The 16,651-nt window shown below is 46.3% G+C and overlaps 1 protein-coding gene across 1 annotated transcript in view; it reads right to left on the bottom strand.

The window, feature by feature from the left end:
• Positions 1-16,651, bottom strand: part of WASHC5 (WASH complex subunit 5) — a 205,789-nt gene that overhangs the window by 98,407 nt on the left and 90,731 nt on the right. Inside the window, 1 exon segment of the mRNA XM_029592012.1 lies at positions 8,016-8,156. Within this exon segment, the coding sequence (XP_029447872.1) occupies positions 8,016-8,156 (141 nt within the window).

Genomic DNA, 16,651 nt, shown 5'->3' on the forward strand with positions numbered 1-16,651 from the left:
GAGGTCATACAGCGCATCAGCACCATAGGCGACCACAGCATCCAGCCGCTTCGCCAGCTTTGCTCCTGGGAGGACTTGTCAGCCTGCAACTATTACACCCAACGCAGCCCAGCCCGAAGCATAAAACTGCTGCACACCGCAGCTCGTATGCTGAGTGCAGATGCTTCAAAAATCTTTTTTCAGATGGACTTTGAGCTTTCTATCCTATAGATCTTTTAAAGCCATGCACAAGCCACCGGAATAGTTGTCGTCTTAGTCACAGCCAACACGGAGGCATTCACCTTTGTGACTCGCAAGAGTTCCAACGTGTCCTCAGGCAAAAGATATCTTATCCATAGCCCTTCCAGTCTCTGGAGTCACCCACTCCCTGACTACCAGCTTAAGGGACTTATAAAAAGGAAACTCCTTCACTGGAACCCCTTAAGCCATCCATGACTGGATCCATATCCTCCTGATTGGACTCTTCCCATGGAATCTTTATTCCTAATTCCTCCAGAACACAGGGGATCAGAGGTCCCAACTCTTCTCTGTGGAACAGATGCACCACCTTAGGATCATTCCTTTACACAGGTGGGCCTGTCTCATGTCCCTCTTCCGTATCTTGCCCCCCCCCCCAGGCAAGGATGCACATCAGGCGGACCCGATCCTGCTGATGCCCTGACTTTGGAAACATCCAAAAGACCATCCACCGTGGCACCCTGCGAGGCCACCCCAAGGGCTCGCCGAACACTGATAGCCCCTGTAGACCCTAGATCTCTTCTTGGGCTGTGGACAAGATAAAGCCTCAGGCTTGGACCCCTGCCGCCCCACAGCTTTCCGGGTGAAAAAAACCTCATACAATAAAAGCACAAAATTTGCTGAAAAAGTGGAAGAATCATCTGAACCCTCCCCCAGGTGGTCATCTTCCACCCCTGAATGATGTCCTTGGGCCCCCCCCAGGCCTCCAAGGGGCTCAGATCGGCTGGAGACAGTGGTGGAAGGAAATCAGCCGCGAAGGATGCCAAGATGGCTGCCATTCCCATGCTGACAGGGAACAGGTGCGATGCTTCCCGCTGTGCAGCTAGGGCCATAATCAGACCCGTGCTACCGATCCTGAACTGCCCTCTCCCCCAGAGAGGCAGCAGGAGCTATGCATTTGCTGCCATGTGGCATGCCATTGGACATCTGCTTGTGGGAGAATGTCGCCTGAAAGAATAAAACTACCAGAACCCGTGAAAACTAAGCCCTGACAGGTGTCAGCCCTGCACTGCCGCCAAGCTGCAGGAAGACAGCAAAAAATAACTGTCTTTCCTCTTTTCACTTTTTTAAAAAACTTTAATCAAACAGAAAAATAGAAAAGAAACACTTCCCTGCACTGAAGACCTGGCAGCAGGCTCCGCTGTCCCTTCTGGAGGAGAGGGAACTGGTTTCACCAGCTTTCAGTCTCCAGCAAAGAAGGACTGAGCAAACTAAGGGTCACAAACCCTCTGTGCGTCGACCTCAAGACCAGGACGGATGGCCCCACCAAGACCTATCAACCTCCTGGGAAGAATAACCAACTTCTCCTGTCCTACTTGTTTAGATTTTAATAGGTACAGACTGCAGGTTTTGCACCTCTACCATCTGCTGGAGATAGAGAAATACTGAGGGACTGCAGGTGGTACACTAGGTTATATGGCAGTGTCAGTAAACTTTCTCTGTCTCCATCTGCTGGAAGGGAGGCAAAACCCAGGAGTCTGGATTAGTCTGGGTATGTACAGGGAAAGGAAAATTGGATCTTACCTGTTAATTTTCGTTACTGTAGTACCACAGATCAGTTCAGACTCCTGGGTTTTGCCTCCCTGCCAGCAGATGGAGACAGAGAAAGTTTCACTGACACTGTACATAACCCAGCATGCACCTGCAGTCCCCTCAGTATTGACCTGTATCCAAGCCAAGATGTCAGCAACAACAATAAATTTCTAAGCACACTTCTAAGCAAACTCGCTCCCCTCCAATGAGCCAGAAGAAGGTGAAGTTGCCCAAAAAGTCAATGGAAAACTTGATTCCCAAATTTAACAGAAACCTCCAACAACTCCACACTATATACAAAGCAACAGTACTGTGTACTTTCCCCCCCCCCAGTAAATGTGTGGGTCTCTGGACTGATCTGTGGTACTACAGGAATGAAAATTAGCAGGTAAGAATCAATTTTCCTTTCTCTGTACGTACCCAGCTTCTCTTAACTCAGGTGGGATGTGGAGAGTTCCACTAGAACACTCTCACTAAAGCACATGGAAGCCGGAACCCTGACATCTAATTGATAATGCCTAGCAAAAGTGGGCAACGACTTCCCAGTAGCTGTCCAGCAAATTTCATGCGGAGACACCTGATGTGATTCAGGACATGAAATTGTCTGAGAACATGTCAAGTGTGCCCCTAAACCTCCCAGCAGCGGGCACCCTTTAGAAATGTACATTGACTCGATCACTTCCTTCATCCACCACACAATTGTAGCCTTAGACGACTTATTTCCCTTCTCTGGACCACTCCACAGTAGAAAGAGGTGATACAATCTAAAAAGTGAGATGTGATCTTTGGAAATCATAAGTGACCGTTAGATATCTCAATAATGCATGCTTCCAATCTAAGAGTCTAAGAGACTAAGCTCCCCCACATGAGAGGTAGAGGAATCCAAATCCATAAATGCTGGAAGCTCTACTGTCTAAGATGGAACGCAAAGTCTACCCCAGGCAGAAAAGAAGGCACCATGCATAAAGATACCCCCAAATCAGACATCTGTAGGAAGGGATCTCAACAAACAGCACCTTGTGCTCTGCAATTATCCTGGCTGAACAAACAGCAACCAAACAAACCACTTTAAGAGACAAGTCTTTAACCATAGCTCTCTTTAGTGGTTCAAACAGAGCCTCACACAATCCTCTAAGGACTAGTTTCAGATTCCAAGATGGACAAATGTTTCACACCTGAGGACACAAGGAATTAGCTCCCTGAAGGAACCACAGAACATCCATATGTGCAGACAGAGGATACCCTTGAACCTTACTCCAGAAACAGCCCAATGTTGCTACCTGGACACAGAGAATTAAAGGCCAGTCCCTTGACCAGAACTTTTCTGTAAAAAAGCCAAATTATGCGACACCATAGCCTGAACAGACTGAGGCTGCACTCTGTCAACAGCAGACCAGGACTCTAAGATCCTCCAAATTCGCACATACATCAAGAATGTGGAAGATGGAAATAGCCGCTTTGGAATATCCCCTCCATCTCAGTTGTCTCCTCTCAGAAGCAAAGCCATGAGTCAGAAGTAAGCCACTTGACCCAAAAATATTGGGCTCTGGTGGAAAACAGTCGACCAATGTCCAAACCTTGGGGGCCCATCTATGGCCATGTTGATCACATCTGGGAAGCATGGTTGATGTGTACACTTTGGAGCTACCAGGATCACGTTGCCTGGATGTTTCTCTATCCATCGTAATCCCTTGTCCACCAGAGGCCACAGGAGGGAAGACAAAGAAGAATCCCTCGAGTCCACGGCAGCACCAGAGCTCCGATTCCTTTGTACTGTGTTCTGCTCAGCGGCTGTAAAACGACGACACCTTGGTATTCTCTTTGGTTGGGATATTCCCATCTTCTGTGAATTGTACCAATTCCCCGGGGTCTAACTTTCTCCGACTGGTAAAATCCACCTAAAAGTAGTTCACTCTGGCGATGTGAGACAATGCCAGCTGCTCCAAGTGCTGTTCTGCCCAGAGAATCATATCCCTGGTCTCTCGAGCCACTGTCTGATTCTTGGTTCTGCTTCGACGGCTGATGTAGTCCACTGTTATCACATTGTGTGATAGGATCCATACCGGAAAGCTGCGTAATCTTGACAGACAGGCCAAATGTGAAATGCACTGCTCTCATCTCTAACTGATTGTTAGGCCATGAAGCTTCTGGTTTCGACCACTGGCCCTGTGCCAACTGATCTTGCCACACCGCCCTCCACCTGAGAGGCTCGCATTGGTGGTGAATAATATCCAATTCAGAATCTCCAATTCCACACCATGCTCAAGATTGATGCAAGTAAGCATCACGAAAGACTGTCCCCGACTTCCCCCTCTAACAGACGAGAAAAATGACTCTTCCAATAACGAATTCCAGCAGGAGAAGAGCCCCCTGCAGAGGCCACGTATGTGCGAACACCCAATGCATTTATTCCAATGTCTATGCCATTGAACACAGACCTATAAATGGTCCCAGACCCTGGGCACTGAAAGCTCTAGCAGAAGCCTAATCTGTCTCTGCAATTTCAGCAATCCCTCTCCGTGAGAAACAGTCTCTCCGCTAGAGTTTGAACTGAGCTCCCAGATACTCCAGAGTTTGTAAGAGGACTAAATGGCTCGTTGCTAGATTCACTACCCATCCTAGAGACTTCAAGCACATCGGTACCTTTTGTACTGATTGTTGACAGAGATCATTTGATTTTGCATGAATAAGCCAGTCATCCAGATAAAATAAATAAATATCTGTATTTAAAATCTTTTCTATACCATCGTTAAGATGGATACCGTCACAACGGTTTACAGTAAGGCACATAAAAGAAATGATGCTAAAATATATCAGTTTACACAGGTGCCATAAAGGTTTGGTAACATAGTTTGTAATCATATTAATTGGTAAATGTGATAAATCATGTCCAAATCTCTCTACACCAAAGCACCCACCTTTTGCAATATGGCTGCCCCCACCACCATCACCTTGGTGAAGGTATGTGGAGCCGTCGTCAGCCGAAAGGAAGTACTTGAAACTGAAAATGTTCCCTTAGGATCTTGAACTTCAGGAATCTCTGGTGCTCCGGCCTGATGGCTACGTGCAAATATGCCTCTATCAAGGCGAGAGATACCAAGAACTCTCCTTTGTGTACCGCCACTATGATGGATCTCACAGTTGGACCTCAGAGAACCTTGAGAGCTGCATTTACCTTATTTTAAATCCAATATCTCTTGAACTGGATACAGGGGGCAAAAGAAACAGGATGCTTAACTTAAAATTTACCTCCGGCCTCACTAAGCGTGTTCAGGGTCTGAGCCAACAAACTCAGCAAGACATCTCTGTGAAAAAAAGAAAAATCTGAGCAGAGTCCAAAGAGGCTCTCAATCATATGCAATTTCTCCCTCTTCTAGAAGTGAGAAAGCCAATTCCCCATCAGAATCCTCTGATGACTCATGATCCACACCCCCTTGAACATTACTAGGGACAGCCTCTCTGCGGCATTTGCCTGCCATGACTGACAAATAAACGACCCAAGCACGTAATCCCTACATAGTAGGTTGCTTCGCCTTCACTAGGCACCCCTGCAGAAAGGTCTGCGGGCCCTGGAAACATTTCGCCCAGGAAGAGGAGGATGGATCTATACCAGAGTCCATAGGCCCAACCTTGCTCTCTCCAACCTCTCAGAGGGAAGGTTCTTCCCTCGAGAACTGATCATTGCCTCGCCTCCCACTCCACTCCACCTTCAGACACCATAGGCCGAGGGGATGTCCCAATATGGGCAAAAGCTGTAGTAGTCAAATCGCTTTGAGCATCTAAACAGTACTGACACAAATGGAGAGAGAGTGAGGACTGAATTGCTATCAGATGGCAAGCCTCACAGATAGCAAGGTACTTGGACCTGTTCGTCCTGGCGCCTAGCTCGCCTGAACTTTGGTTCTAGGTGGCCTCCTGTGCGCACACCAATGCCACCTGGGCATACATGCACACCCCTCCAGGACACATGCAAATACACGCTCAACACAAGGTCGTGGTCATACATGCACAAGTACACGCACAAATATGCGCTCGTACATGCCATGGTCGTATGTTCACTATTAGCTGCGCAAATATGCGCTCAAGTTTAGGTCACAAATGTACATGCTCAAATCTAGGCTGTGGTTTACACGCACAGGTTCCAGCACATGCAATCGCCACGTGGTGAGAATGCGCACACACGCACATGAGAAAAAACCCCCTGCAGTGGCCTACCACATGGTTAAGTAAAGCCTGCCTGCACCTTCAGTGCGTTTAGGCCCAGATCCATTTAACATTTGGTACTGAAAATCATCGGCCTGAAGAGCTTCTCAACAGATCAAGCCTCTTGACTGGCCAAGAATCCATGAAGACAGGGACCAAGAACCAGCATCTTGTTAATCATGCTTTGTGCATAAGCAAATTAAAACCGGCAGAACACCTCTACTCCTCCTCAGTGCAAGTGCCTCTCTGCACCTCTGCGGGACTGGGAACTGCCGGTGATAGTTGAGGAGGGGGATTCCCCTGCCTCTCCTGCGACGCTGCTAGGAAATCGAAAAATGGTCGCCATTTTCACGATTATGGGGAAAGCCTCAATGCTAGAACCCATCATCCATGAGACTTGTTCTACTGGTGTGGCCATGCTGGACAGACCCCTGAATGCTTTTGCTGCATGCACACGCAGTTCCTCCCCCACACATGTGGCACCACCAGCACCTCAATGGGCAAGCAGGGGAACAGTCCCTCAGTGCCAAGGAGCCAACACCCGGTCTCCTCCGCAGGCAGAGAAGCTGCTGAAAAACTCCATCGCTGAGCCCCCTGAGTGCTAAGGAAGCTTCCCCCTTGGAACCTCACTGCTGCACAGATTCCTCTGTCTAGCTCCTTGTTTTCTTTTTTTTTTTTTTTAACTCTCTGAGAACAAATAAAGATATATAGAAAGCAATACTTTCCTTTGGTGCAGAGGTTCAGGTTCCAGGAGCGCAGGCTGTATGGCAGATCAGAAAAAAGCCAGACCTTTTTTTTTCCTTCAGAACTTTACCAAACTTACAATACCTACTCCCTAGAATGGAACACAGAGCTGCTAGCAGAAAAAAAGAAAATCAGGCAAAATTAAAAAAGGGACCAACTAAAAGAAAACAGCTGTCCATAGCCTGTAGCTGCCACAGCAGCCTTATGAAGGAGAGGGATCTGGACCACAAATTTACACCCCATGGAAGAACAAAAGGTCACCAACCCCCAGCTCGTCCACCTTGACCAGACAAGGAAAGACCCAAAAACCCCCTGTGAGGAAGGCTCATAAATTCAAAATAGTCTCCTGACTGCAGAACTGCAGGTTTTGCACCATCTGCTGAAGACAGAGAAATACTGAGGAATTGCAGGTGGCACTGAGGTTTATGAGGCAGTGTCAGTAAAATTTTCTCTGTCTCCATCTGCTGGCAGGGAGGCAAAACCCAGGAGTCTGGACTGATCTGGCTACGTACAGGGAATATTCAGATACTAACTGAAGGTATGGTGATTTACAGGGGAAACAAAATACATACCTTCTATGAGCTTTCAGTTTTATGCTGAAGATTTTGCAAGAAAGTTTATTGAATTTTTTCTGGAGACTCAAGTATGAAAATGACAACATTTGAAAGCCCTTAAGAAAGCAGGAAACATCTTAATTCCCTAGCAAAATGCACAGAGAGAAGGAAAAACATGGAAAACTAGTAAGGGTTTTTACCAAAGAAAGAGGGAGTCTCACACTCACAAAGGGAGATATGGCACTTTTGCAGATACGTTACATGGACTCTCCAGAGCTGAAGATGCAAAGGGAGTCTCACACTCACAGAGGGAGATATGGCACTTCTGCAGATACGTTACACGGACTCTCCGGAGCCGAAGATGCAAGAGGTTCCAACAAAATGCTGGCAGTCTGGATAGTATGAACACAGCAGGGTAGTCACGCATGCACAGAATGTGTGCCTGGGTTTTAGGGCTCTCCCGTTGAGGAAGCAGAACCCTGAATTGGTTGCAGTCCCCAAGCAGAAAAGGAGCAGGAGAAGCATGAAAACAGCCAGGGCAAAGCAAACAATAATAATAATAATAATAATAATAATAATAATAATAAAGAACAGCAGCTTTCAGAAGGTTTTCTTCCCTCCCAGTTTTGAACAGCTCATCCAAGATCAAACCTGTCCAGCAGCTCCCCCTCCTCTCCACCGGTATCTCTGGATCAGAACCAGCGTGAGAGATCGAGTGCTCCAGAACACGGCAGGGAACCTCACCTCATAGCGTGGCCCCAGCTGGGCATAGTCTCTGAGCTTGTCTTTGTCCAGGCGGGTGGGGACCTCAATGATGTCATGCGTTTGAAGCTTGATGATTTTGGCAAGAGAAGTAAACATGCTTTCTGGAATGATCTGGAGCACCTTTTGGGGGGAAAAAAAATCATTACTTTTACTTTAAATTAAAAAAAAAAAAAAAAAAGAGAGAAATATTATTCTATGTTGATCCTAAAGCGGTTATTCTGGCTGATGGGGAGCGTTTGCGAGAATTTTCTTTGGCCACAGGAACTCAGCAATTTCGCTGAAGCCCTTGCCAAGAGCTATTCAAGGGGAGAAGGGTATTACAGGTATTTGGATGGACTCTTCTTGCTTTAAATTCACAGCATTTGCTGATGAGTTGCTGGTTTATGCATGTAATCCCAAAATTTCTTTATTAAGTCTTACAAAATATTTTCAAGCAATTTGCGCAGTTTTCCAATTTCAAGTTAAAAAAAGATATATCTGAAGCGTGCATTTCTGGACTTCCCCTTTAAATGAGTATCTATTTTCACTTACTTGGGCATGCAAATTATGGTGGATCTGAAGAATTTCTATGAATCTAATATTTCTCCTTTATAACAATATTCAAAGCTTAAATTTCAGCAATGGCAGAATCTGCCACACTGTCTGGTAGGTCGAATCAATTTTTTTGAAGACGGTAGTATTTCCTAGGTGGCCTGTATGCTCTACACATTCTCCCCATTACAATTTTGAAGCGGGATCTTAAAACTTTGGATGCTCTCCTACTACAATTCATATGGCAGGGCTGTAGATCCAGGGTCCCATCAGAATGGGTTATGTTGGGGGGGGGGGGGGGGGGGGGGGGGGAGAGAGAGAGAGAGAAAGTTGGGCAATAGTATTTTGACTACTGTTTTGGTGGCTCCCACGTGAAAAACATGGTGAAGAAACACTAAAATTTTGGACCTGTATCTGGGGACATCACTCCTCTTACCTGGGATCACTCATGTTAGGCATGTACTCAGGGACGAAGGCATCAAGTTATCTTTTCAAAACTAAAGGAGAAATACCCTTTAACTAATAAAGATATTTTTTCCATGTCTGCAGTGGAGGCACTATGTTGACTCATTATTTATTTATTTATTAAAGCCTTTTATATACCGTCATTCCTTGCAATTCCTTCTAAGCTGGAAACTTTTTAATGTACTGAGGATATGGAAGTAGTATTGATTTTGAAGCTAAATAAGATTTTGCAACAGCTGATTCCACTAACTACTGTATTGACTTAGCCTGCTCTTACGACAGGGTCCTACCTTAACAAAGCAAAAACCATCGGCGGGACCTTTAGGCTACACGGACACTACAGAGGCACTCTTTCTCAGGGGTTTCTATAAACACAGCCACAGATGTGTTAATTACCTTGACCAGCAAGATTCTAACAGAACAAAAGACTATCCAAAGAGTGATGGTAAATGGGCCCCATCTTGGAGAAATACTCAGGGTTAGCTAGGGATGATCTTATCATGCTGCTGACATGACAACCTATGTAAATGATTCTTTGGGCAGTCACGCAATGCTAGAATCTTCTACAATATTGAATTTTATCTATAAAAGAAGGATCACTTCCTGTATACGAAGAGATGCTGATGGTCTGTTTTTCAGAGACATGGCATCAGCATCTCCCATGAATACTTATTTTGTTCAATGAAAAATTATGCTTTCAATAAAAATCTAAGTGTTCTTGTCTCCCTGGCAATAAGCGTCATAAAAAGTGACGTGGCGCTTAACACTAGCCGACCTGGAAGGTGAAACACCAGACTCATGGATCGAACCGGGGACCTTCCGCATAACAGCCCACAGCACTGCTGCTGCTGAGTCACCGGGTCGGCCCAAAACAGATTTTCAAAGAAAGAACTTAGTAACTGCTTAAAGACAAAAATGATATTTTGTGGCAGGATCCCTGACACAATGGGCCCTGTCATCCAAAGTTTACTGTACCCCCACCCTGAACTTTGGAAGGGCGGGTAAAAAATCTTTAAAATAAGTAAATAAATATTACAAAATTTGCAGAAAAATGGTCTTTCCTCTCATCCCCACTGAACAAGCAATAAAATGGACGGCTCTGTGCTCGCTGATTTGCACGCTGCCAGACTGGCCTACTACACACCATAGGGCTGGGAATTTGTTTTGGTTTTTTTCCCTTGCTGGAGGTGCAGGAGGATTAAATCCTTGAAGAAAACATGCACAATTTCAAAACCTGGAAAGTAAACTTGGCTTGTGCAAGTTTTCTTGGCTGGAACTTAAATGTAGAGGAAAAGAAAGATTGCTAAGGGATTAACATGAAGTGAGAAGATATTTTTCAGGTATGTCAGTGAAAGAAGGAAGGGCAGAGGCGAGATTGTAAGGCAGGTGGAGGGTGACAAGGAAAAAGCAGAAATGTTAACAAAAAACCTTTGTTCGGTATTCAATGAAGGGGGGATTGGAGAGGGAACAACGATTGCTGGCAGGGGGACGTAGATACAATATCATTTATAAAAGCGGAACCAGCAGAACTGAAAGTGGGCCAAGTTATGTGGCCGGATGGGATACATTCTGGAATAATGACAGGCAGATAGCATCTGGCAGGTCCACTGAAGGAGCAGTCTAATAAAGCTTTGGAGGCAGGAGTGCTTTCACAGGACCAGAGAAGGGTGGGCGTTGCTCCTTGATGGTGAGAAAATGAAGGAAGAAAAAGCACAGGGCAGAATGCAGGGTCCGAGACAGTATGGTTTTACCAGAGAGCGATGTTCAACAAATCCCCACCCTTTCCATTAAATGTGTATTTATGTTAAATGGAAGTTTATTTGCATTTTGTTTTTATATATTCATTTGGCAATGATTTGGGACTGACATTTTCTTAAATCTTGTAAATTCTGCAAACTTCTAATACAAAAGACCCAAATCTAATTACTTTCTTTGATTGAGTGACTAGAGAATTAAATCAAGGGTGTGTGCTGGATGTGGTGCACTTGACTTTCAAGTATTGCCTTAAAAACTGTCCTGCATAGGAGTAGCCTTCCCATGCTGGAAGCTGTACCTCTGAAAGGATCTAGACAGATCAGAAGCGGTAAAGAGAAATACTATAAAAATATGCAGGGTCTGCACCAAAGACTTAAGAACCAGACCAGTCAATATTCATTTATGAGGATAACTCACAAATGAACTGGCTAAATGCCAAGTTTCAAATATCCTTGGTACTTATCCGGGTCCCAAAGTGGCGAACTGAATTAGAAACTGGCGAGTGTTAGACAACAGAGGATGATGGTAAGTGGAATTCAGTCTGGTGAAACAAAAGATGATTAGTCAGGGATCGGTCCTGGGGCCGGTTCGGTTCCAACATCTTCCTGAGCGCATTTGCAGAAGGGACAGGAGGCAAAGCATTGTTTTCCAGATGGTACTAAGATCTGCAGCAGAGGAGACACTCCTGAGAGAACAGACAGAATGAGAAGTGATCTATGAAAACTTGAGAAGTGATTTAGTGCTTGACAGCTATGTTTCAAGGCAAAACAGTGCAGTTATGCATTTGGGATCCAGAAATCCTAGGGAGAAGTATACGAGAGTGGGGGATTCAAGAGGCTGTTATGCACACAGGAGAGAAGCCTCGGGGTTCATCATGTCTGATAATCCTCATGGCAATGAAACAGTGTGATAAAGTGGCAACCAGAGCTGGGGTGCATAGGGAGAGACATACCTAGCAGAAAAAGGGAGGCGATTATGCTGCTGTACAGACAGTTTGTAAGCACTCAGCTAGAGCACTTTTTCCAGTTCTGGAAGCTGTACCTTTGAAAGGATCTAGACAGATCAGAGGCAGTCCAGAAAAGGACCATCAAGATAATTCAGGGGCTGAACTAAAAGCCCTATGACATAAGACTGAGAAACCAGAGAGGCCAATATTTAAAGCCATTTAACTAAATGCAGATTTTACTTATCTGGCTAACTCAATTAGGTCTAATGTTAGCTGGCCTTGTGAGGATAGAAACCTTTAGCCTTAAGGCTATATTCAAAAGAATATAGCCAATTAAATGGTGATGTAGACTTTAAAAAAAAAAAAAAAAAAAAAAGAGTACCCCACAGGCCTATCCACCAAGTTGCAAATCAAACTAGGTAGAAAGAACATGATACAAATCTACTCTTCTTCCACCTTTTATCACTCCAAATCACATTAAATCTTCACTGATGGTAACTGTGCTCTTCGTACGTATGATTGTGCATGTAAAACTACCCCCCCGAAATCCAAATCACCCCACAAACCTCACTCTGAGTTACTAGTGCCCCCTCTTACAGTGGTAGAAATAGTTAACTCTATAGTGAACCTCTACAGAGTCTCTCTCTCTCTTTCACCAGCAGCCCAAAACGTCAATTCCATTACTGATCGGACAGGCTTTTATCGCACTGTGCAACTGACTTCTCAGTTTGTGATATGAAAATGACATGGGTGCAATAAATTTAATGTGCATTGCCGTAAAATACCTATGCAAAACGGTACCAGTAAAATTACCATAACCATGACCCTTTTTTTTTTTTTTTAAATCATGGGAGCTATTTTTGCTATATTTATAGGAAAATTGGTTCTTACCTGCTAATTTTCATTCCTGAAGTATCACGGATCAGTCCAGACAAGTGGGTTTATGCACTTCTACCAGCTGATGGAGGCAGAGAACAAAACTTTGAGGCACTGCTATTTAACTGAGAGTGCCACCTGCAGTCCCTCAGTAATGACCTGTACCCAAGCCAATATATCTACCTTAACAAACCCCAATAAACTTTGGGCAGAGACTTAAGTTGGAGCCCTCTGCAAACTAGGCCTCTCTTGATTTAACAGAAAACCCTATACCAAACTCTATACACTTCTTAATAATCTGTGTATATCATATGCCAGTTCTGCCAGCTCAGCCATCTCCAGAAGCGAGGAAGTCTTTTGACAGATGGGGACGGGTCTTGACTGATCAGAGGTACTTCAGGAACGAAAATTAGCAGGTAAGAACAAATTTTCCTTTCCTGTTCTTACCCCGAATCAATCCAGACAAGTGGGATGTACCCAAGCCCCTCTATTCTGGGTGGGACCCCGAAAGACCCGAGTGCAAAACACTCTCCCCAAAATGTTGCCTCCACTGGGGCTCACACATCCAAGTGGTAATGTTTGGTAAAATTGTGAAGAGAAGATCATGTCGCCGCATGACAGATCTCCTGTGGAAAGAGCAGCTGACAGTCCACCCACGAGATTGCCTGTGCCCTAGTGGAATGGGCTTTCAACCCCTCCTGCACCGACCGGCCCTTACAGATCTAAGCTGATGCTATCCTCTCTTTTAACCAGCGAACAATAGGTCCCTTGGAAGCCTTATTTCCTTTCTTTGCTCCACTGAACAGGACAAATAGATGATCCTATCTCCGAAAGGCATTTGTCACCTTGCGATAGCGTAAAAGAATTTGACACATATCCAATAAGTGAAGCTCACTAGCCATAGGAGAGAATTGGTTGTCAAGTCTGGAAAGGCCGGAAGCTCGACTACCTGATTGAGGAGAAAAGAGGATACCACCTTTGGCAAAAAGAAAGGAACTGTAAGTAAGGAAACTCTATCCTCTGCAAAGCAGCACTTGCAGCTCTGATATTCACCTAGCCGAACAGATGGCCACCAGGAAAACAGTCTTCAGGGTTAAATCCTTCAATGATGCCTTCCACATTGGTTTGAAGGGAGGGTCACACAGAATGTGAAGAACCAAATTCAGATTTCAACTCAGACAGATCTTGCACACCGGAGGATGCAGATGTTTTGCTCCTTTCAGAAAATGAACCACATCCGAATGAGATGCTAAAGGCCTACCCTGAACCCTGCCACGAAGGGAACCCAAGGTTGCTAACTGGACCCGAAGGGAATTATAGGCCAAGCCCTTCGCTAAGCCACGCTGCAAAAAGGCCAGGACCTGAAGAATGTCCACCTTTAAAGGCTGCACCCTGTTCTGCAAACACCAGGATTCAAAGACTTTCCACACTCTGACATAAGTAATCAAAGTGGAAGGTCTTCTTGTCTGCAGCAACGTTGCAATCACCAGCTCCGAATAGTCCTTCAAACGGAGTAACCATGTCTCAAAAGCCAAAGCGCTAGAGAGAATTGATCCTTCCGGTCTGAAAACATGGGTTCCTGCTGCAGCAACCCCAAGACGTGAGACAAGCGAATGGGACCGTCTACTGCCAGACGCAGAAGATCCGTAAACCACGGCCAACATGGCCACTTGGGCCCTACCAGAATCATCCTGCCCGGATTAAATTCGATGTGCCGCAGCACCCGACCTACAAGAGGCCATGGGGGAACACGTACAGCAACAGGCACACCAGCCATGGTTGAACTAGAGCTTCTATGCCCTCTGATCAGACCACCCTTCTGCGACTGAAAAACTGAACCACTTTGGCATTCGCTGGAGCCGCCATGAGGTCTAAGACTGGTCTGCCCCACCTTGCCTGCAGCAAGGCCAAGGCCTCTGCCGACAACTCCCACTCCCCTGGATCCATACGCTGTCTGCTGAAGAAGTCCACCTGCACATTGTCCACTCCGGCCACCCATTCGAACAATTCTTTTGCCTCCAGAGCCACCAGACAACTCTTTGTGCTGCCCTGCCGGATGACATACACCGCTGTCATCGCATCATTGGAGAACACTTGCACCGACTTGTCCTGGATGAGCAGAAGAAAGGCTAACAAGGCCTTCAGCACTGCCTGGGTTTCCAGCCGATTGATAGACTAAGTCGCCTCTTCCAGTGTCCACTGACCTTGGGCTGATTTCCCCTGGCAAATCACCCCACAGCCCGAGAGGCTGGCATCCGTGGTTACTAACGCCCAGTTGGGCTCTTCAGGTCCATCCTTTCTCCAGATTGCGCTGAGCCAGCCACCATAAGACTGGACCTGGCATCTTCCAGCAACGGAAAAGGAAGCTGAAATTCTTCTGACAGTGGATTCCAATGGGATTACAGAGCCCCCTGCAGAGGACACATGTGAGCAAACACCCACAGCACTAAATCCAGCGTAGACGCCATGGAACCCAGACTCTGGGTGTTGACGGGTCCAATAACCAAAGAACCTGACTCTGCAACTTGAGGACTCTCTCCGTAGTCAGAAACACCATCCTCAGGCGGACATCGAAGTGAGCTCCCAGATATTCCAAGGGTTGGGTTGGCTCCAGATAACTCTTTGAGATGTTCATTACCTAGCCCAGCGATTCCAGATGCTGCAGTACCCGCTGGACCAAGTGAACACACTCCACCTCAGACTTTATCCATATCAGCCAATCATCCAGGTACAGGTGCACCAGGATATCTTCCTTCCTGAGAGCCGCTGCCACTACCATCACCACCATTGTGAAAGTGTGCGGCACCATCGCCAACCCAAAGGGGTGCACTCGAAACTGGAAGTGTTTCCACAAAACCATGAACCTCAGAAACGTCTGGTAGTCGGTCCCAATGGGGAAATGCAGATAGGTTTCTAACAAGTCTTACGATGCCAGAAACTCCCCTTTGCAAACTGCCACTATCCCTGTGCACAACGTCTCCATCCAAAAGCGCGGCACTTGTAGGGCAGCATTCATCTTCTGCAGATTGAGAATGGGTCAAAAAGTGCCTTCCCTTTTTGGACACCGTGAAGTACATGGAGTAATGATGCTGTCCCCTCTCCAGCGGAGGCACTGGAACAATGGCTCGCAGAAACTGCAGATGTTGCTACATCTCCTGCACTGTCTCCTGTTTCTTCCAGGAGACTACAAAGGTGCCCCTGAGTACCCGAGAAAATTTTAAAGCGTAGTCTTCTTTTGCCACCTGCAGGACCCACTGGTTGGACGTGAGCTTGGTCCACTCCTCATAAAAGAGGGCCAGCCTCCCTCCAATAGCCTCTGGAGAGGAGTGGACCTACACGCCTTCTTTGCCAGTCTTGTTTCTGCCCCCATCTTGGGACCTGTTCTGGGCTTGAAAGGACTGCTGTCAGCCAGAACTCTACTTTAGGGCAGCCGGCGCGAAACCTCCTTGCCTCCCAAATCGAGAACGTGGAGGAAAAAACGTCTTGGGGTTCTTCTTGTCCTCTGGCAACTTGTTACCCTTCAACTCCTCCAATTGCTTCATGAGCTGCTCCAGATCCTCTCCAAACAGGAGCTTCCCTTAAAGGGCAGGTTAGACAGCTGGGCCTTAGACCACACATCCGCCGACCAATTTCAAAACCTCAGGAGCCCCCTCGCAGCTATCACCGAGGCCATGCTTCTGGTGGAAGTCTGAATCATGTCATACAGGGCATCTGCCATATAGGCTGCTCCTGCTTCCAAGCGGGCCGCTAGCACCATCTCTACGGTCATTCCCGACGTCTTATCATGAGCCTTCTGAACCCAGCACAGAAAAATTAGTTTCTTACCTGATAATTTTCGTTCCTGTAGTACCAAGGATCAGTCCAGGACACCTGGGTTGTGACTCCGCACCAGTAGATGGAGACAGAGCAAGATCTGTCAGGCTCAGCCATATATGGTCACTTGCCTGTCACAGCCCCTCAGTCTTACGTTATGTCAAAGTAGCAAAGGACAGGAAAACTAACTATGTAACCCATCCCCAACGGGAGCAACTCCAAAACCCCC

This window comes from Rhinatrema bivittatum, chromosome 2 (genome assembly GCF_901001135.1).
Source record: "Rhinatrema bivittatum chromosome 2, aRhiBiv1.1, whole genome shotgun sequence".
NCBI classification, from domain to species: Eukaryota; Metazoa; Chordata; class Amphibia; order Gymnophiona; family Rhinatrematidae; genus Rhinatrema; species Rhinatrema bivittatum.